General features: G+C 36.2%; 2 protein-coding genes across 3 annotated transcripts; one reads left to right on the top strand and one right to left on the bottom strand.

Annotated features, from left to right (window-relative positions):
* Nucleotides 1–8,419: 8,419 nt before the first annotated feature.
* On the top strand, nt 8,420–12,929 carry LOC306877721 (protein Wnt-4-like; the record flags this gene model as incomplete). The annotated part of the gene is made up of 8 exons (XM_079429656.1): nt 8,420–8,508; nt 8,713–8,866; nt 10,021–10,105; nt 10,786–10,917; nt 11,010–11,152; nt 11,236–11,376; nt 12,468–12,630; nt 12,760–12,929. The coding sequence occupies 8 exons, from the start codon at nt 8,420–8,422 to the stop codon at nt 12,927–12,929; spliced, it is 1,077 nt and encodes a 358-aa protein (XP_079285782.1).
* Nucleotides 12,930–13,925: 996 nt separating this feature from the next.
* LOC306877542 (cell division control protein 42 homolog) lies at nt 13,926–22,957 on the bottom strand. Of its 2 annotated transcripts, none has more exons than XM_079429367.1 (6): nt 22,842–22,957; nt 21,824–21,928; nt 21,486–21,558; nt 17,451–17,560; nt 15,902–16,099; nt 13,926–15,795 (listed from the first exon to the last, which is right to left on the bottom strand). In XM_079429367.1, the coding sequence occupies exons 2-6, from the start codon at nt 21,926–21,928 to the stop codon at nt 15,706–15,708; spliced, it is 576 nt and encodes a 191-aa protein (XP_079285493.1). In that variant the 5' UTR covers nt 22,842–22,957; the 3' UTR covers nt 13,926–15,705. The 2 variants fall into 2 exon arrangements, with proteins under 2 accessions (XP_079285493.1, XP_079285494.1); XM_079429368.1 differs by having other exon boundaries at nt 14,078–15,795; nt 22,824–22,941.
* Between the last annotated feature and the right edge of the window lie 350 nt (nt 22,958–23,307).

The following is a 23,307-nucleotide window of genomic DNA, read 5'->3' on the forward strand; positions in this document are numbered from 1 at the left end:
ACCTCAGTCGTGGTATTGAGGGTGGAGAGAGCGCTGTACATTCACTCCCCCCACCTACAATCCCTGCCGGCCGGAGACTCGAACCCGCAACCTTCGGATTACAAGTCCGACGCTCTAACCATTAGGCTTGGTTGGAAGTCGACTAACAAGTAGTGCACTTCAGGGATCTGTCAAACGCCATCTACAAGAGTGACACTTCACAGTTTCAGAGGTGATGAAATGTCAAGGTGCAACAGTTCCTCTTTTTAATCCCTTATCAGACCGATGTCTGGAAACTGACTTCTGTAATAAGTCTATGGGCAGAGGTGTAACAAAAACAGTAACTCTTATGAATCTGATCAGCCATGTCAATCCCGAAATAGACTCTCTGAACTCCAGTGACTTCACATAGGACTGAATGAAATGCAGAAGTCATGTTTCTGTGATCCATTCAAGCGTCACAGGTTTAGTTTTGGGCGAGTAGATCTATTTAAAGCAACAACAACAAAAAAATCTGTATATATATATATATATATATATATATAGCAGTCAATTCTGTTTATATTTATACTGTACACTGTTTCTCACGAGAGGATCTTGCCAGTCATGTAGACAAATGTAGCTGAAATGCGTGAAGGATTTTATTGCATCTCCTGCTTTTGCCCAAATGTAATAGAACTGAGTGTAATCCCAGTATTTGAGTAAATGTAATTAGTTACTGTGCTTAAGTATCTTTTTTTCGCAACTTTGTACTTGGACTGAATATGGAAGGTATTAGCAGCTTTTACTCTCTGCTGACTACATTTTTGAATAAGTATATGTACTCTTTACTCCAGTACATTTGTAATTACTCATTATGTTTTGCATTGCATCAGACTTTTTCTGCAGCAGTTTATTTCTGCTAAAAAGAAACAATATTACCATGCAGGGTGTTGACAGTAGAGCTTGTGAGTTTTGTCATTATGCAACTCATACTTGACATGAATGTGAGTTCATTAGCAGCTGCTGAATCGCAGGTGTTTCATATGAGATGAGGACATGGCTGCAGCCAGTGATAAGGGCCAAAACCAGCACGTCCAGTGCAAGTAGGCTTTGACTGTTTTACTTTGACTGTTTTCATTTTACTTAATATTATTTGATTTTTCAGTTATATTGAAATGACCATATTTACTTATACCATTTTTGACCATTTGAGCTTAAAGGGGTGGTTGATTGCGATTTCACTTTTTTAACATTAGTTAGTGTGTAATGTTGCTGTTTGAGGATAAACAATATCTGTAAAGTTGCAGTGCTGAAAGTTCAATGCAAACAGAGATATCGTCTTTTAAAATTCTGGCAGTTTAATGCCTACAAAAACGGCTCGTAGGGACTACAACGAGTTACTTCCCGGGTCCGTTACGTCACAAACCCAGATAAACCCCGCCCCCGGGAACACGCAGCAAAGGGGGCGAGGCCATGCTGCGGTGCTTTAGAGAAGAGGAAGCGAAAACTAGGGGTGCACGTAAAAATCTATTCATAGATGAATCACGATTCTGTCTTCTAATGATTCTAATGGACACATAACTTTCAAACTCAATGTTCTAAAGCAGCGGTTCTCAATCCTGTTCCTCGTGTCCTCCTGCTCTGCATCTCTCTCTCTCTCTCTCTCTCTCTCTCATTCAGATCATCAGCTCAGTGAATACTTTATTTTCACATAGCTATGAGAAGCGTTATACATGGACGCACGTGTAGGTACTGTATTAAAACTTTACTCATGATAAAATCGTATATTAAAAGCTAACAGAAGCAGTAGCATTTACAAATAACAGCATATCTAAAAGTATGAGACAGCAACAAACAAACATGTACAGGTTCTGCGCGATCCTCTTCACTAATATCCTCTGCGTCTCAATCGGGCTCAGATTGATAAGAAATATAGACGACGCCATTGTTTACAATACAACCAGAGCACATGCCACTGAGCTGAGGGGTGGGACGTTCAGATGCGCACTAGTGGCAGTTTAGCCAATCACAACACACTGGGCCACCTAACCAATCGCGTTTAACAGAGAAGGGACAGAGCCGTGAAAATAAAGCTAAATTATGTTAAAAATAATGCTTTTTTTTTTTTTTAACGAAGCATTAACACATGTTAGACTGCACCCCATAAACACAATCAAGCCTAGGAAAAAAAACAGTCATCCACCCCTTAAACTGAGACTTGTTTGCAAATGTTTACATGTTTGTAGATGAGACGTGTTTGTAGATGTTTAAGAGGATGTTGTTTCGACCTTGATTCATTGCAAAATTGAGACAGGAATTGATTTCTATTTTAGAAAATAAATGTCAGCTGTTTCTTGTTTTTCACAGTTATGTGTCTTAGGTGTTGTTGAGGTCTACAGCATCTTTTATCCTTCATCCAGAAACACACGAGTCTTATATCGACAACAACAATCAGGCATGTCATCCTGGTAGAACTTATGAACTGTGAAGTTTCAGAAAAGAAGAAACCGGGAATGTTGTCATTATAAAATACCTGGAAGTTCAGATTTGTCACTCACACACATAGCCTAAGAGTTCATTTGCAAAAACAGATAACTCAAATGTTCAAAAATCATGTGTTTTTTATCCTGCATTCCAAATAATATCAATCAAACTGCAGTTGGGTTGTTTTGATTAAATAATAATAACTACAATAATACATCTAACTAACACAATAAAACACAACAAAGCATAATAACACTATAAAAAAACATGATTTATGAAAATTAATAAAAACTGAGTTATCTGTTTTTGCAAATAAACTCTTTGCAAAAACACTCCCACTCGCGCGTGTGTGTGTGTGTGTGTGTAGTAACTGATTACATGTAATCTAGATTACGTAATCAGATTCCAAAAATTATGTAATTAGAGTTAATTACATTTTAAAATGCTCATAATCAGATTACAGTTACTTTTTTATGGATTACATGATTATATATTATTTACACAATGGGAGTAAATTATTCATAATTTATTGATTCTCCCTATTTATTTTTTCTCTTTAAAAAATTTCCTCTGTAAAAATCCTACTATGTCAAACCATTTAGCTTGCTTCTGAAGAGGAAAAAAGAAGACCATGTATGAAACAAATAATTGGGCAAGTTACTGGTGTTGTATAACTGTGAAACACTATGTCTTCATCATATCCAGTGACCTTCTGGAAGTCTGGACAAAAATATTTCAAACCTTCAGACTTTTCTTTGTTTAATGGTAGGTTTAAAACAAGTTTGATTAAAAAAAGTAATCTAAAAAGTAGTCTGACTACATTACAAAAAAATAGTAATCTAGATTGTTAATAACAGTTTTCATCATGTAATCTGTAATCAGTTATTCACTACAATTTGTAAGAAATCTAAACAGCTCTTTGTGTATAATTGCATGTACAGTTATCATATACATATAATTACTGTATGTAATTAATTACAAGAATCATGACCTTATGGCCTGGCTAATGAAGGGCTTCTTTAAAGAGCCCTAAAGGTTAAGCAGAAGGTCACTGTATTCATTGTTTGTTCATTCAGATCTTATATCTGAGAAACTGCAGTCTAATGAATGCTACAAATGAATCTTTTTCTTTGTCTTTGATAAGCGGCAGAGGAGAGATATCTCTAGGCTTTTTTTTTTACACTGCCTTTGAATACTTTGTCCTTTCTACCTTTGACAAAAGTCTCTGTTTTTCACATCACGGTGCATCTCTCCTGTACAGCAGCAGAAATGCATCAGTGCTTGAGGTGCATGTCCCCCCAACACACACACACACACACACACACACACATGCTTATGCACACCCTTCTGCTTAAAGTAGATCAGTCACCATGGTGATTGGGGGAGTCGAGGGGGGGGAGTCTTAGGTGTAGCTCACAGTCACCAATCATGGCAGACTGTTAAGGGAGGTGGTGTGGGGGGGGGGGGGGGGGGCGGTATGTTCACCCTGCAGCCCCCACCACCACACTCTCTTCCATCCCATAATATTCTCCTGAAGATCAGTGGAATGTTGACACTGCGGACACAGTTAAAACGAAGTGTATGTCTGCATGTGCTACTATAAATGCTTGTTCCAGTGATAACCAATACCACTCTTGCAACTAGCACAAATATACTAGCATCACCTTCCTCTTATTAAAGGAGCAGTGAGGACATCCAGTGGTGAGATGGATGGATGAGACGGTGAATTGCATCACTCACAAACAAAGAACATGAACATTTCACTTTAGGTCCTGCAGATGAGTTACTGCCATCTTAATTTAAAATTGACAAGACTCAGCAATGCTGTACAGAAAGTCATTCTGGCGTTCATTCAGTTCTTGCAGAACACTGACTGAATGTGTGTGTAGTTTATGGAATATTGGGTTGGATGGGAGGGATTGCCAGATTGGAGGGCTGTCATTTCTATCCCATAATATTCTCTCAGTGGTCTGCAGTAACCCAGTGCAAGCGTTCCAGAATGAGGTCAACAAGCCATCCAATAATAATCACTGTGTGCTGTCATGTTGTGTTCTGATGCATGTTATAACAGCACACACACACAGAGACATGAATTTAGCTTTTACGCTTTTATCCAACGACTTACAAATGAGGACAATAGAAGCAATCAAAACCAACAAAAGAATGTTATGATAAGTCTCGGTTAGTACATACATACATACACACACACATATATATATATATAATATGTATGCATTTATAATATATATGTATATATGCAAATTATTTACAAATGATATACTTAATTTTAATTCAAAATGAATATACAAATAAATAATATTAATACGAATAATATATTAATACATATTATGATATAAAGAATTGTATGATTATAATTATATTTACTGATGAGAAATAATTCATTATTAAAATTGTTTATTATATAATTATTTAGATTACATTATTATATTATTAATTATTATATTTACAGATTAATTTATAAACATCCAAATATGTAGATTAACTGAACTATTAATTGTTTAAAAATGTATAGAAATAAATAAATTTGTAATATGTACACACACACATATACAGTATATATGTACATTTTTATTTATATTTATATGCACACACAGATTATGTAGGCCTATACAAATTAATTGTATAATATTAACATTAAAATAGATTAATGTTTAATATTTTTGAATTATTTAAAATTACACACACACAGGTCTCTATATTTATATATATTTATAATAAAATAATAAAATTTTATATTCTCAAATAATGTAATTGAGAGTCCATTGCAGGTGTTCACCTGAACCCATGTTAAATACACAAAACAGCCACAATTAGCCACTGTGACATCTCAAATGAGAGTGTAAAATGGATTCTGACAGATGGGACACTTGATTTAAAAAGAAGAGATTTTATTTACGAGCAAGGGCTGAGCGGATGGAGAGATGAGGAGAAGAGAGGCGCCGGACATGACATGGGGGTGCAGGTCGCCATGGCGTTGCTGGGGGAGATGGTCCGAAGACGTCACTGCGAGGGACGGCAGGACACAAAGAGAGAATACGACGAGAAGAGGGGTGAAACAGTGCAAGGGAGGGGAGCGATAGGGGGCACTGCTCAAATGGAGAGAAAGGCAGTGAATCTGTAAGGCGGCACAGTTATTTATTTGCTTGCTGAGGTGCAGGAGAGTTCAGCAGTAAAACTAAGCTAGAGGTGTATTTAAGTAAATAAATGGTTCTGTAACATTTTCACAAGATCTACAACTATACAGATATATCTAACAAATTAAATTATGTGTAGTTTATGTAATTATGTTAGGTCTGAAACAAAAACAGAAATGTATTATTGCAGATAAAAAGCACTTTAATTATATAAGTCTGAAATTTCTGATTTTTTAGCATAAAAATGTATAAAAACTATTTTATGGAGATATTAAACATTTTAAGGCAACATAATACTAGATTTTATAAATGAAAAGAGTAAATGCTTAGAAGAAAAAGAAAATGTTTCATTATATTGAGCCACAAAAGCTAAATGCCTTTAAAAAACGTATATTTTACATTTTATAACAATATAAATTCCATTAAAGAAATTTGAAATGCAAAATGGCATTTATTTTAAAGAAATGTATACATTTTGTTTGCAAGGTTTAAAATAATATATATATATATATATATAGAGAGAGAGAGAGATTGTTCAAAAAAGCACTTTCTGTTTATTGATGTCAAATGTTAGTGAAAATGTCCATAGTTATCTGTGCATAAGAAATTGCTCAGAATGTTTCTGGTTGTTTTTAGATGCCACCTCATTTAATAATGTGTTTTTAAACAGAGGCTTAAAGGGATAGTTATAATAAAAATTCTGTTATCAAATTTACTCACCTTCAAGTTATCTTTTGTATAAAAGAAGATATTTTGAAGAATGTTGGTAAACAGTTGATAGTAGCGATTGACTTCTATAGTTTGGGGAGAAAAAAAATCAAAGGCTACCCTCAACTGTTTGATTAGCAACATTCTTCAAAATATCTTCTTTTGTGTTCAACAGAAGAAAGAGACTCATACAGGTTTGGAACAAGTGGAGGGTGAGTAAATGATGGCAGAATTTTCATTTTTGGGTGAACTTTCCCTTTTAGTGTCCAAGTACTTTTCGAGGGCCACAGTAGATCCATGAAATCCAAGATCTTGTCCTATTGCGCTCTCTCTCTCTCTTTCTCTCTCTTTCTAGTGATTTATTTGCCTCAGTTCTAATATTTGTCAGCACTGTGTTTTCTCCTCCTTGTCTAAATGTCATCCCTTCTTCGAAGACAATATGAAGGGAGAGAAAAAGAGGGAGCAGGGCAGAGAGAGGAAAGAAAAGGGGGAGGGGGACACTCGTAAAAAGAGCAACAAAAGTTTGGGAAAATTAAACATTAGGTAAGAAACGTTCACACAGGCCCGTTTCAGGACAGGTCTGAGCACCCTTCCCCTGCAGTTCTATCTATTAGGTTATTTATTGTTACGGCACATATTTCTCCGTCAATTTCCGCTGGCTTTCAAGCGCAACTCTTTTGTGAGAGTCTCAGGATTTAAGGGCAACATATTCCGATGCAGCCTTCACTGATACTAGGTAACAGATGCTCAAGTCACATGCATTGACAAAAGGAATTCCCTCCCTCTCTCACTTACTCACAGATGTATGCATTAAGACAGTGATTTGGCACTCAACTTTTGGTCACTTGCCCTCTTTTTGACGCACAATACAAATACAAACACACAGTTGAGCATGTTAGCATTTGTATAATCCCACGAGTCGAAGGCACCATCCTGCGGGACTCATTAAGCAGAGGTCACGCATTACGTCCTGAGTAAATTGGACAATGAGAGTAAGCTCATCCCTCAATGTTAATGTACTATGTCCGAAACCTTCACCCCACCCCACCCCTCCCTGCAGTCTTCAACCCTCCCACCCTTTATCCATCCTTCCTTTATAACCCCGCAACCATCACTTCATCCACACTTAAGTTTTTTTTACCTTTGGATTTGCTCATTTTGTCGGACAAATTGGATTACTGGCAACTTTTTCCTCACATATACTGATACAGATCGGAAGGAAATGGAGGTGCTGTCTTAGGATAAGAATAATATATTTTTAGTTAGCTGGGACAAGGAATAACTTTGTTAGAGAATCTAAGAAAATGGGATATCATAAAGGGGTTCTGATCATTTATCTATATAATTAATACATTTGTTTTCCTTGTCCTGATTATTTTATTTAACCAACAAGATATTGAGAGATTTTTTTTCTTTTTGTTATAGATGACAATGTCATAAGCCTCTCTCAATGTCTCTCTCTGCGTGACAATAAGATTACAACTCAAAGGCATTTCATCTTCAAAACATAAGTGGAATTAATGGACATTGTTACAATAGATCAAGCTGATGATATATTGGGCTAATTAGCAGATTTGAAAATTAATTTCAGCAGTTCGTCAACTGGAATATTTTGGATCCTTTTGGACCTCAAAGTGGTAAAAACATATTGCTTGCCTTTTGTAGTGATTGACAGATTTTTTTATTAGATCGTATTTATTATATTAGAAATATCACATTTAAAACCTCTCTTTAATCTTTACATTGTAAAGGCTGTCAAACTGTTTGGTTTGAATTTCTTGCATTGCCCTCGTTTAGATTGTATTTTGCTCATTTAAACAACAGAAATACATAAATATACTCTGATGCCATGTGTCATAATGTGTAAAAATATAATTGCTATTATACCGTCATGCATATGCTTAAATAGAGATTACGTATGAGCAGTTCAAGTAATTGCCAATTAATTGTATATCATAATAGAAAATTATATCACACAATAATGTAAAAATTAATTTCATGTCTATTGATTTTGACAGATATGAGGGGAACAACCCCAACGTAACAAGCACAGCTGTAAGACTGAAAGAAACAAGAGTTGATCACTAATTCAGAGACAGACAGGCGATCTGATGCCAACGGTGTCCTCCGTGACTCTCACGGGACGACTCCTCCTGCTGTTGCTATGGGCACCCCACCTCACCATGACAAGCAACTGGCTGTAAGTTGGCTTGTGTGAAAATGTTTGTTTGTTATGCCTTAACTTGTAAAAGATGGTGGCATTCTCTCTCACACAATTTAATCTAACTCTATTTGTTGCCTCTTCCTGCTGTTTTCGATTTACCTACAAAATGTTGTCCTTTTATTTATGTATATGTATTGATGTACGCTCCATGTTCTTTACTGTGCTGTACTGTCTCTGTAGTTCTCTTGCACGTCTGCCACGCTCGCGTCCTGTGTCTGGTGCAGAGCCATGTGGCCGTCTGAGGGGGTTGACACCAGGCCAAGTCGGGGTGTGCCGGGCACGGGGGGAGGTCATGGAGTCCGTGCGAAAGGCTGCAGAGATGATCATTGAGGAGGTGATAAAGGCTGAAACACAATGACAATTTTGTAAACATACAGTACTGACATTCATTTATTCAAGGACATGATGGTAAAGAATCATGTCAAAAATGTTTATACAGTAAGCTCCTGTCAGCAAGATGAATTCCTTGTGTATGTAAACACACTTGGCAATAAAGCTCTTTCTGGATCTGATTGTGGCTACAAACAAAGTAGTGTACATTTCTATTGTTATTGTCCCAATAAAAAATATAGTTCGCTGGACAACACACCACTTTTGTTCTCTCTATTGCCTGTGACAACTAGCCCCAGTCACATTTTAGCCCACAAATACTTTTAGGCTGGAAATGAGCTTTAACCTTTAAGCTTAAACAGTTGCATATCTACATATATTATGGCAAGCCGTTTTGACTTTTATTCCTTCTCAGGATATGAATTCTTGATATCAACAATTCAATTTTTACTAGTTAAAATGTTAATTCTTGATATCAGGAATTAGATTTCTACTAGTAACAATGGCTATTTTTGATATCAGCAATTCAATTTTCACTAGTTAAAATGCTAATTGTTGATATCAAGAATTAAATGGTTGATATCTGTAATTGTATTTTCACTAGTTAAATGTCACCATAGGCTGCCATTCAAAATCAATTGTTGATATCAAGAATTAATTTCTTGCTAGTTGAAATTCCAATTTCACATATCAGAAATACAATACAAGTCACTAGTGACAATGTTCATTTCTGATATCTGAAAATGTATTTCTGATATCAACAATTGGGAGGGTAATTTCTGATATCAACTATTTAATTCTTGATATCAGAAATTAACATTGTCACTAGTGACAACTAAATTTTTAACTAAATAAAAAAAAAAAGAACAGACATTTTTACTAGTAAGAATTGTATTTCTGATATGTGAAATTGGAATTTCAACTAGTAAGAAGTTAATTCTTGATATCAACAATTGATTTTGAATGGCAGCCTATGGTGACATTTAACTAGTGAAAATACAATTACAGATATCAAGAATTAGCATTTTAACTAGTGAAAATTGAATTGTTGATATCAAGAATTCATATCCTGAGAAGGAATCAAAGTTCAAACGGCTTGCCATATATATATATATAAACTCTGACTTACAGCTATTTGTTTGGTTTTAACTACTGCAGTGTCAACACCAGTTTCGAAACCGGCGCTGGAACTGTTCCACTACCCCTCGCGGGATCAATATTTTTGGACGAGTCATGAACCAAGGTTACAACGAAATGCTTTCACAACATACAGTATCAGAACATATTGGGTTATGTCATTATTTTTCGCTACAATTTTGAATATAACCTTACTGTCATGGCTCAAGTATGGGCTATAATGAAATAAAAGTGTTTAATTTCAAGCTTTTTTTTATTCAATTCAATTCAATTTAGGAGACAAATTATTTAATTACTTTTTCTACTCAATGACTGGTCAAATATTTAACCAGTAGGGGCCCTCAGAAAATATGGTCAAAAAAACCAAAACAAAACAAAAACAAAAAGATAAACACTGATATATTTATTTTTCTTTAATAAGTATTGTTTTTTTATTGAAGAAAGTACAGTTATTGGTGTTCTTAAAGTTTCAATAAATTGTGTTGATTGATTTAATATATTAACACTCACAGCTTCTGCTGATCAAAGTATGAAAACAAGCAAGTTTTCATAATAACTGCAAAAATACAAAAAATATAGGCCTATATATGAAGAACATCAAGTTGGACAATTTAAGTCATAAAGCTTGAGAACCACAGTCCCAGAGTATTATAACTACTGATTATTAATAACAGACCACTTTCCAACATTCTTCAACCTTACATTAATCTCACAAAACACAATCAATACTGTCAACACTAAAAGACAACTTAGTTTAGTCCTGTTCCACTTGTGTGCTGTCTTCAGGCACCCGTGAGGCGGCTTTTGTCCATGCCCTTTCATCAGCAGCAGTTGCTGTGGCTGTGACTCGGGGCTGTAGCAGGGGAGAACTGGAGAGGTGCGGCTGTGACCGAAAGGTCAGGGGGGTCAGTCCCGAAGGTGCGAAGTGAGACACATCAATAACCAATGATTCACACTGATAAAAAAAATAAAACATTTACGCCTAACATATGCCTCTCACTCACCCTTAGGTTTCCAGTGGTCAGGTTGCTCTGATAATCTGTCCTATGGCGTTGCATTCTCTCAGACCTTTGTGGATGAGCCAGAGAGAGCTAAAGGCATGTCGTCAGGGCGGCCACTAATGAACATTCACAATAATGAGGCAGGACGGAAGGCAAGTGAGATGTTTTGTTTATTAATATTAAAATTCATCGTCAACTGCATATTGTTTTCATGGTTTTCTCTATCTTTGTTCAGGCAATCCTCCATAACATGCAGGTTGAGTGTAAGTGTCATGGTGTTTCGGGGTCCTGTGAGCTCAGAACTTGCTGGAAGGTCATGCCTCCATTCCGCCGGGTCGGTGCTGTGCTGAAAGAACGTTTTGATGGGGCCACAGAGGTATGTTACAATGGCTCTGTTACAAAAACTACTGAGCCGCCTAGCTGACGACTACCTACATCTAAGGCAGAACTCTAAAAGAAACCAAGTGTGCCACAGGCGGCCTGAAAAGTGAAGCCAAAACATTTCGAACGCCCCCTGGTGGCTGGCTGCAAAATAAGTCATAAACTCACCTTCTCCATGTAAACTCATGAAAAAATAAATAAATAAAAAAAATCAAATTACAGTTCAAATACATTTTTCCAAAAATGTTTTCTGACATTTTACGTAGTTCTTATCAAGCTGATGTATGTTCAAGTGTTTGTTTTTCTGAGTTTTAGTTAGTTATTTGGTGCTAGAAAAACAGGGTGTGGTTCTGTAGCCTTCATAGTTCATTCCTATTAATTTTTCCCAAAGGAATCTTTAAAAAGTATTTGTTAAAGAGTTATAAGCCATAAACCAAGCCTACAAGGTGAATCACAAAACTACAAATTTTGATTTGAAGCAAATAAGAATCTGAAATAATGAAAGAACTACAATCCCCTAACACATTGCGAATGACCGTCGGATAAAAAGGTAGAAATATTAAACTAGTGTTTTAAAATTAACTATAGATATAGAAATTATATATTTTATGTTTATTGCAAAATATGCATATATGTAGCCTGAGAGCATAGGGAAAATGACTCTATTGCAGTATGTTACATCAGTGGGTGGAGTTAAAGAGTTCTTTTGGCACAATTTTCTTGCGCGATTCAACAGTTAGTGGATATTTTTCTGCAGAATCATGGGTAACAATTTTTCACCATGAATTCCACTGCTGAATATGGTTACTTAAACTAAAAGTTGAAAAATGTGGGTTCTCTCCACCAAACAACAACACGTAACACTTACTGTAGGTACAATAGTCTTTTTTATCAGTGTTTCTAAGCACTGAATGTAATCCACCATATTTGATGGTTTTTGGAGCTTGTCGTAAAGCATTATGGGACTGCATTCTCTGCGAAGGATACAAGCATTGCTGCATTAGAATTTCACCATTGTAGTGTTGTTGAAGGCAGCATAAATGTGTGTATCTAAGGTCAAGGGTCATGATTATACTTTCTGCTTAGGTACGGCTGACACGTGTGGGCTCTCGGACAGCTCTCCTTCCACGGGACCCCCAAGTGAAGCCACCAGCCACACGGGACCTGGTTTACCTAGCCCCTTCACCAGATTTCTGCCGCTTGGATCCAGACAACGGCATTCCTGGCACTGCAGGACGACGTTGTAATGGTAAACGTGAAAAAACTAGACACAAAATAATCTTTGATCGATATAATTTCTAATGATTAATTCTCTAATCATACCCTGGTTTTATGTGTTAATTTATCACTCTTAACTTAACCTTGTTCCACGTCCTAGGAACCTCACGGTTGGCACCAGACGGATGTGAACTGTTATGTTGTGGCCCAGGTTTTCGAGCAGGCCGGGCTGAGGTGGTCCAGCGCTGCTCCTGTAAGTTCTCCTGGTGCTGCTCAGTTCGCTGCCAGCAGTGTAAGAACACAGTGCTCATACACACCTGCCGAGAATGAGACGTACCTAGAAAAACCGCACAACCACATCAGAAGCACCTCATCTCATGCCAGCCTGCATTAATGTCCACATGATGAACAACAAACCAGCTCCATTTAAAACATTCTGCAGCATGTCTCCTATTTGGTGACTTCAAAGTTCTTTCAGATGTGACATTACATTATGCAATTATTTTAATCTTCAATTGCACTTTTGCTAAAAAAGAACTTGCAGACGCTATTACATTTCTTAAATGCTACAAAACCATTAACTAACATGCTCAGACAACGCTCTTAAAGCTGAGATTAACCTCTGAATAATAGCAGAAGAATAATGTTAGTTTAGTCTGAGGTCTAAGCATTTAATTCTAGAGTCTCTCTCCCTGTTTACTGTATTTATGAATTTCTTTTCAGTTTTGCTGATTGTGTTTATTTATTTGACTTCATCATGCCAGTGGCGCATTATTCTCTGGATGGAAAGTTCCACCAGCAAACTCTGCGGCTTTAGCTGTGTTTTTTTTTCAGCTTGCCCTATTGCATATAGGCTCATTTATTGCCATTATCTCATTTTTATAATCAATATGGCCTAAAATAAAGTTGTTTGACATCCTACATGTGGAAAGATGTGTTTGTTAATTATGGATTGACACATTTTAAATTAATAAATTAAATTCAGATTCATTGGGCTCACTAGGATTAGGAGACTAAAGTCTCTTAGGGTCACCAGAACCGCATTTATTCAATCAAAAACAACTTTTGCAGCTAAAACACAACATTTATATTTTTTATAAGTCATTTATAACTGTCGTGGCAAAGCTGAATTTTCAGCATCATTACTCCAGTCTTCAGTGTCACATGATCCTTCAGAAATCATTCTGATATGCTGATTTGGTGCTGGAGAAACATTTATTAGTACTGGTAAAAACAGCTGTGCTGCTTAATATTTTTAATGTTTTTTTTTCCCAGGACTCTTTAATAAATACTAAGCTCAAAAGAACAGGAACAGAATTTTTTTGTAACATTATAAATGACTTCACTGACACTTTTAATGAATTTACAGATCCTTCCTGACCCCCAAACTTTTGAATGGCAGTATGCGTGGCACACACTATAAAAAACAAAAAAAAACATCACGTAATCATCTAAAAAAACAGGATAGAAATACAGCTGTGTGTCAGTCGCACCATTTTTATTACAAATATAGCGAGATTCCAAACACCGCAGACTAAGAAAAGGCCACATTTCAAACCATCATTATCATCATTGGTAATCCTCCTTTTTATTCACACAACTGTTAAGATCGGTTATTCAAAATATTACATTTCAAATTGTTATTTTATTAATAAATCACAATCAAATGGTACTCTAGCAAAAAAAAAAAAAAAAAAAAAGGCATTTAAAAAAAAAAAAAAAAAGTCAAGTTTCAAAATGTCACCACTATTCATTCACCCAAGAGTAAAATAGTAATACATTTAATACATCATACTCTAAGACAATACAAAAGAGGAAAAAAATAAAATAAAATTCAGGTTTCTAACTGGCCAGCAGAAGGCACTGCATGGCTCGAGAGTAAATGCACTTATGAGAGATTCTAGGAGCATGAACCACAGAAGAAGAGAACAGTCTGGCTCATACAGGAAGAAACAAATGCTTGTGAACTAAAATCCATTGGCTCCCACTCAAGTCCCAAACTCTCTTATAAACCATATAACACAGGTCAATCAGGAGGGGATGTGGCCATAGAGTGTAATTTCTATGGCCATAACACTCTGATCCAACATTAAAATTGTAAAATTATCTAAAATTGTTATTGTTTATTTCTGTATATATTCTGTTTCAATGCCACAATCAGTGATTAGAGCTAATTATAAGCCCAAACCAATCACGTTAGCTTGCTTTTGTGCCAGATCCAGTCCAGTACATATAAACAACAGTATGTGAACCAGATGTAAAACAGAACCTGCCTACAGTTGTCATGCGAGTCCAGCATCTAGAACTGGCAAAACCGCAACATTAAAAACTGGAAAACGGAGCCCATAACAACACTAAAAGGCAAATTTGTCTAGAATAGCTTTTGTGCCCATTGCAATATTGCGACACGGCGAAAATGCTCAACTGAGGAGATTCAAGAAAGCTGAAATCAGCTTCTGCACGCACACTATCCACAGGTTACAGAGCAAATAGCCGAGCCCTGCAGAAGTGTTCATCAGAGCAGTCAGCATGTTCGGCTTTACACTTTATGAAATGTGCTATTTATAGACATTGTGTGCTAACCATTCTTGTGCGGCTTACAGAAAAGCATGTGTCAGAGACAAACCCGCGTTTGTCCAGCGAAAGCATTTCAAAAAATCCTTTTGGATGTTGATCAGAAACCTGAAGCATTTAATCTCATGTATCTGTGCCACTTTGTCACACTTTTTTTTGGATCACATTAAAGTGACTCTATATGTTGTTCTGTAAGACATCACATGCGTAAAGTGCACCTAAATCGTTTTTCTTTTTCTTTTTTTATCGTTATGCTCTTTGTTTGCAGGGGTGTTATTGGTTCCAGGGTTCTCTAATTTCTTCTGTTGTTCTAGAAACATTTATAAAGGCACAGTGTGCACTTGTTTGCAATACCATTTTTGTTGCCAATCTTTTTTTTTTGGCCGTTTTGTTCCCGTAATTTTTCCAAATTAAAACTCTCCACTCCAAACCCCAAGCCCTACCAACCTTAAAAAAAAAAAAAAACCACCAGAATGTTTCTTTTTCTTTGCCTCTCTTGTTGGAGTGAGTGCATCACCCACTGCTTGTGTTCCTACAAAAGGATGCAGCGCTTCTTAGGTTTGGTCTCCGGAGGTTCAAGGGCGGCGAGTATCGCCTCGTCGAATACATTCTTCAGGCCTCTCTGTAAGAAAGAGATCGTAAAATATAATTTGCAGTAGGTCATGTGAGTAATGATAAGTGAGTAGAGCTGTTATGTCATCACGGGTGTGTGCGGTTGCACTTTTAACCTGTGTGAGGGCGGAGCACTCCACGTATTTAACAGCTCTGAGGTCTCTGGCCAGCTTTTCCCCGCTCTCGGGTGATATGGGGCGCTGCTTGTTTTTGGCAAGTTTTTCCACAGTGTTACTGTCATCCCTCAGGTCAACCTGAGTGCCCACCAGAAGGAATGGAGTGCGTGGACAGTGGTGAGAGATCTCTGGTACCCACTTAGAGAAAGAGAGAGGTGAAAAAGGACTGGTAAGACAGTGCCTAGAAAGCTATTCAAAGTGCAGTCAGAACAAACAACCCAACAACCTTAAAAACACTTGCAATTTATACCCATTTCCAATTGTGGAGTTAAAACAAATATATATAACAAGAAAGATTTTCAATATAAAATTACAATTATTTTAAAATATACATAGCATGTAAAGAAATATGCAACAGTACAAGTTCAGTAAGTTTTTATTAATTAATACTTTCATTCCGCAAGGAAGCAGATGATTAAAAAGACAAACATTTATAATGTTACAATGTTCTATTTCAAATAAAGGTTGCTCTTGTGAACTTTCTATTCATCAAATAATAACATCAAACATAAAATAACTGCAGCCTTGGTGAGCATCTTTCAAAAACCAAACTTTTCAATGGTAGTGTGTGCATTCTAAAAATAATAATAAACCTCATAAATTACTCAAAAAATAATGAATGGCCCTTGTGGGGCCATGACATTAAGAACTTAAATTCTCTGTGCAGTCTTTATCTTACAAATGAATCTGTGCTGCCTATTTTCACATACATTTTCTGTTTCAGTTCCATACTCCAAAAATGGTAAAAGGTTATTCATCCTCCACGTTAGACAATATTAATCCGTTTATTAAGCATTTTATTGCTTCAAAAACAGCTTCTTAAGGAGACTGTGAAGTGATACAGGAAACATGAAACTAGCACCACTGTGCAGGAAATCAGTTCCTTAAATAGACTGTAAACAGCAGACTGTAAAACTAAAATGTGCACAGAATGCTGCAATTGATCGATGATAACTGCATAATAAAGAGAGCTAAGTAAAATCTTAATTCAAAAGTATATATTTACACTTTAAATCTGAAAAGAAGACCACTGACAAATATGCATTTGAAAGAGAGTTACAAAAATACAGCATTTCTACAGATATCTGATATGTCTCAGTAATGAATGTGCTTTTCATGTACGCTTTGATCAGTTTAAATACATCTCAGGTCTATTCACTTGAGTTCCATTCTCCAAGTCCAGCAGGAAAATCAGGTACTGCTAAATAGTGCTGTAGTGACACTAAACAACATGTGACGTCAGTGTCATCCAACTAAAGCCTGACTGTATGAAACATACAATGCTGTTATAGCAAGTATCAATACCGTAATGTATCTGTACATGAAACTATACTGTAGATGTTTCATTGAAACGCTAAATCATGACAGTTTAGTATACTATCAACAACAAATGTCAATAATCCTATCAGAGAAAGGTGGTTCTTTCAGGTTCTGATGTCCCAAACAGTGAGACCAGCAAGAAAGCAGAAAGCATTTGATGAAAACCTACCTTCTCTTTCACATTCTCAAAGGAGGAAGGAGAAACAACAGAGAAGCAAACAAGGAAGACGTCTGTCTGCGGATAGCTGAGAGGCCGAAGTCTGTCGTAGTCTTCCTGACCTGAGAAAACAAGAACAGACGCAGTTCATTACCTCCTCTCTTCAGCTCCGAGAGTCATTCTAGATGAACACAACAGCTAAAACTGAAGAGAAATCCAATGCATCTTAAAATAAAACCGCTAGAAATAATTATAAATTAATGTACACAATGTTTAAAAGTTTAGTGTGAATAAAAATTTGAATTGGTTTTGAAAAGAAGTGTCTTAAAATACAGTAAAAACAGTCAAATAAAATATTAAAATATATTGGTTGTTATATTTCAAGATATTTATTTAAAACATTATTATTATTATTAATAATGTTAAGACAGTTGTACTTCTTAATATTTTTGTGGACACCATGATACATTTTTACAGGAATATCTGAATAGAAAGGTGAAAAAAAGAGCATTTATTTGAAATACACATGCTTACCGAATAAAAGTATTAATTTCTTGAAAGAAAATAAAACTTACTAATTTAAACCCCAAACTTTTAATCAACAGTGTATAAACGAACATGGTGGAATTTAGTGCTGTGTTCGATACATCGATACGACATGTATCGTCACAGAGATTTGATGATATGAGTATCGATATTGTGGCACGTGTTCAGCAGTGGACTGAGCTTAATTTGAATACAAGAACACCGTTTAAAGAGCCCTTATTATGGGTTATGAAAGGTTCATATTTTTGTTTTGGGAGTCCCCAACAACAGGTTGACATGCATGCAAGGTCAAAAAAACTACAAAGAACGGCTCGTTTGAACTACAAAGTTGTTTTCCTGTATTTGTGATATCACAAAAATGTATCCCGCCTACGGAAATTTGAATGGTCGGGGGGTGCGGAGAACGCTTGGTTGAGCACTGAACGTTTCAAAATCCAAACCCGGTGCGGGTGTTTTTATATCACTGTATTTCTGATAGAAACAGACTGTTTTCAGAAAATTTTGGATGTCATTTTCATTTCATCTTGCATGTAATGTCTGCTAAACCAGCGTTTGTGAGCGGAGCTCTGTTTTGTGTACAGCGTTACCGTGGAAATCTCAAGCTCTCCCGCTCCAAAAGCGTCTCCCGCTGGCAGAGAATTAATTTGCATATATATGCCGCCACAAATAGAGTAAGTCTGTGGGACTATGGTATAAATAAATTCAACTGTATAACAGTTTCACTGCAATTCATGCTATGTTAGAATTAAAGAACAATAAACAATAAAACCTTTGCACTTATCTGTACATAGTAAATTAAGTTATTTTTAAGCTGTTGTTGACATCCTATCTAAAACGTGATTTAGCCAAAAAAAACACAAAAACAACAGTAACGTTACCACTTTAATATGTCTTGAAACATCTGTGCGTGCAGAGGTTCTGATATAGCAATATTGATGAACTTGCTGTTTTGGCAAGGGGCAGGATTGTACCGAAACACCGCCTTAAGCTGTTCGTCAAGCACAACGCACTGGGACAGCTAACAAATCAAAACACATTTCATTTTTCGAAAGGCGGGCCTTCATCAAACCTGGAACTAATCGAGTCATTTGTGCCAGGCTGGGGAGAAAGTTATTATAATAATGTAAATCATGTGAAAAATAATGCACAATAGGACCCGTTTAATAAACAGCCGTTTTACTAAATTCTTCTGAGGTGAAATTCAGTGCAATCCCGTATTGTGATACGCATCATGGCCTCTGTATCGTGAGCTACATTTACTTCGTTACATTTACTTGAGTAACTAATACTTTTAGAGTATATTTAAAATTGGGTACTTTTACTCTTACTCAAGTACATTTTTAGTGAAAAAACGGTACTTTTACTTAGTTACTGTGGGCGACGCTCCTCTCGTTACTTTATCTTAATGCAATACGTAATAATAAAGATAAAAATTATTCAATTTATTCCAAACGCGCCGTCTACCTTTCTCTGGGCAACGAGCGATGTCCGTTCGCGAATGATTCATTCTTTTGAGTCAATTCTGTTCGAAGGCTCGATCAAACCAGTTGGCAAACCAGTGAATCGGTTCACAAATCAATTTGAATGATTCATTCAGTTCCCTGCCGCACGCTGAAGCGGTTCTCACTCAGATAACAGAAAGTTTATGAACATTAAGAGCGTTGAAGACGTGGCTTTGGATCTACAGTCAGTTGAAAGCAAATCTGCAAAGGCTATGGTTTGCTAGCTATGAAGATCTTCATTAGATGAACACCGCGTGTGCTGTCGGTTCCACAGGTATAGATTTATTTAGAGTACATGAACCACTATGACATTACCAGTTTTTTGTAAATGTACCTTATACATTAAATACAATCTAGAATGAATTCATTAAATAAGCTGTCACAGAGTATGACATGAACACCCGCCAAACCCGCGTTAGTTCCAGGAGGAATGCCTTTGCTTAGACACAATTAATGTTGATATTTTCACAATATTTACGCTTGCAGAAATAAAAGCTACATTTGTTTACATTTTGCAGAACAGACGGAAGAAGAGCCATCATATGCATTTATTTCGTTATGTTCAGATGTTCTGTAGCGGTCATGTGAGGAGATTTCTCTCTTCTCCGTGTCAGAGGTTATATACATACAAAATACATAATTAATATACTTAATATACTTTAAAATATAATTTAATTCAGTGATGCAAATCTGAATTTTTATCAGCTGTTACTCCAGTTTTCAGAGTCATATGATCCTTCAGCAATCATTCTAATATATTGATTTATTATCAGTGTTGTTGAAAAAACAGCATATGCTAGTTTGGTATGTTTTGAAGCTGTGATGCTGGTTTATGCTGGTCTTTTGCTGGTTTATGCTGGTCCTTAGCTGGTCATGTGCTGGTTTTAAGCTGGTCAGACCATTTTAGGACCAGCTTAAGCCAGCCCAAACCAGCATCCCATGCTTCAAAACATACCTATACCAGCATATGCTGGTTTTTTCAACAGGGTTTTGCTGCTTTTTTTGGAACCTGTGACATTTTGTTCACAATTCTTTTATGAATAGAAAGCTGAAAAAAACAGCATTGATAATAAATCAAGATATTGGAATGATTTCTGAAGGATTATGTCACACTGAAGACTGGCTTAAAGGCTGATAAAAATTCATTTGCATCACTGAAATAAATTACATAAAAAAAAACATCTTTTGAACGGCAGTTGTGTGTGTGTATATATATAAATTTTATCTAAATATCTATACATCTAAATAAAAATAGACTATATTCAGTATATGATCCAAAGTAGCGAGTAACTAACTACTTGAGTAGTTTTTTTATCCGATACTTTTTTACTCTTACTCAAGTAACTATTCAGACTATTACTTTTACTAGAGTAAATATTTCTACAAGTACTTTTACTTGAGTTCAGTTTTTGGGTACTCTACCCACCTCTGATCGTGATACGTATTGTATTGTGACTTTGCTGGTGATACACAGCTCTAGTGGAATTGTGTGTGGGCAAGATGTGATTTATTATACCCATTTAATATTATACCCATTTAATTCTACAGATTGTAGCATCAATATGTTTATATTAAATCAACATGCAATTTTAAATCCTATTAACATTTTTTAACAAGTCTCAGTCTGAACAAGCAGGTTGGATATAAAATAGTTTTTATCGTCTTCAGAGCATAATATGTATATGCATAATATGCAAAGCAAATATGCATAATATTGTCTAAAGCCATATCCAAATAAGCATTTTCTCTCACTTGTCCTAATATAACATTCACTAGATAGTGAATAGTGAATGAGTCAGCGGATCTGGACACAGTATGAATTGATGCATAAAACTTATTTTCCCATAAGTTCAGCACCATTTTTCCAGTTTTTCCTTTTTCCACAGCAACAGCTATTTTCTCGTGTCTCTTTGCATTATGTTGACACCACACACTATTATGCTAACCAGAATCAAATCAGATTCATGTCAAGTGTAAAGAAAGCCCCAGACTACATTACCTGCTGTGTCAAAAAGCCCCAGTGTATACGGTTCACCTCCAATCATCACTGTGACAGCATAGTTATCAAAAACCTTTAAAACAAACACAAAAACATCTAGTTCACACACAATGTACATCACATTTTAGTTCAAACAACACTAAACATACAATACTAACAATGTTAAAGACTAATCAAATATCCTACAAAATACTCACATACATCAGAGTTCCTAGTTTTAAACAGCACAAAGCACACACAACAAATAATAGCTAGCATTATTACTCATAATCATTCAATCACTGAGCCCCCTCCCCCTGAATCTCTGACCCAGAGCCCACCACCCTTTACTCCGTTACCGTGGGAACATATTCAGAGGGGAATTTGTTGGTTGTGTATGAGATGAGGAGGCAGGTCTTTCCGACAGCTCCATCTCCAACCACCACACACTTTATGGTCTGCATCTATATAGAGAGAGAGAGATTGAAAATCACGTTATTACCGGTTTTCTCACGGGATACCTTTGAATGAATCATTTGTTTTGAGCAGTTCCAGCGTTCACTGTTCCCACTGTTACACAATTAGGCAGGTTGAACGCATTTAGCAGAATTGCCAGTAATGTGATGTGATTTGATTTCAGAGACAAAAGCAGGCAAACAGAAAGACATCTACAAGAATGCGTCCCGTCTTATTTGCTTCCGCATATTAACGCTGCTGAGAGGAAGGCTCGACTTTGTCACTTTGTCGTAACAATATAGTCTGGTTTTTAACTACATTACCGTTTGTGAATGATTTTACTTTGACATTAGACTTTAATTAAAGTGTTCGTCTTTAGTAATTACTACATTTGGAGTCCAATTTGGGACGATAAAACAACCGAACACCACGTAGCTTGAAAGTAAAACACTAACAGTTAATTAACCAGTGTGTATTTTTTTTCAAAGCCGATTTTTCTAAACATGAGATGACACGTGTTTTATTCATATTAAAAGCCTGATTTTACATTAGAATAATTTAATTATGCTACCCCCCCTCACCACCACCACCAATAATAAAGTTAAACACTTCGTCTGATAAATCTACTTATTTAAATACTACAGTAAATAGCAAAGAAATGTGGAGTTTGTGGTGATAACAGAAAACGAAATCCATCTTTGGGAAATCTGTCAGCAGTGAAGCAAATCAAAGTTTTGTTTAATGAAGGCGACAGGATGCTGCGAGGCTAAGCTAACGCGCTAGCTCTGCTGAGAGGGCCAAAAATCATCCTAAATTAAAATTACACAACGGTTAAGACCGGCCTAAAACGTGTACTGTTTAACAACCGTTTGATAGGTTAAAAGCCAAATAAAATAATGTTACAGATTAAGAATTGCTTGCCGTTCCTCTCCGGCGACTAGGCGTTGGTTACGTCCGGGTTTGAGAGTATCAATCTGACGTGAATGAACGCGAAAAAGCGTCTCGTTGTAGTTCCTGCGATGTCCAGACAGCCCACCCTGCGCACACGCCCAACACGGGTTGTAGTTCCTATTAAGAGGCCGCTAGGACTACAGCTTTACTTTATGGTTAAAGACGACAGAGGGATTTTCAAATAGTATTTTATGAATCCAAATGGAATATATATTAAAGACACACAAACTAGAATGGAAAGAATGTGGTCCAATAGTCATTTCATTTTACATACTATATTAATACATCCAATTATCATTAATATAATATGCACTCTTAAAAATAAAGGTTATTTTTTATTGGCATCAATGGTTCCACAAAGAACCTTTACCATCCATGGAACCTTTTCATTCCACAAAAGGTTCTTTACAGTAGAGAAGGGTTCTTTAGATTTTTA

This window comes from Barbus barbus, assembly GCF_936440315.1.
Source record: "Barbus barbus genome assembly, chromosome: 12".
Taxonomy (NCBI): Eukaryota; Metazoa; Chordata; class Actinopteri; order Cypriniformes; family Cyprinidae; genus Barbus; species Barbus barbus.

Bases quoted from the DNA above. Each gene is read 5' to 3' on its own strand.
- LOC306877542 (XM_079429367.1), bottom strand. From the start codon at position 21,928: ATGCAGACCATAAAGTGTGTGGTGGTTGGAGATGGAGCTGTCGGAAAG. The intron at 17,561-21,485 runs GTAATGTAGTCT...TTGTTTTCTCAG, and splicing joins GGGGCTTTTTGACACAGCAG to GTCAGGAAGACTACGACAGA. The intron at 15,796-15,901 runs GTTAAAAGTGCA...TCTTTCTTACAG, and splicing joins AGTGCTCCGCCCTCACACAG to AGAGGCCTGAAGAATGTATT.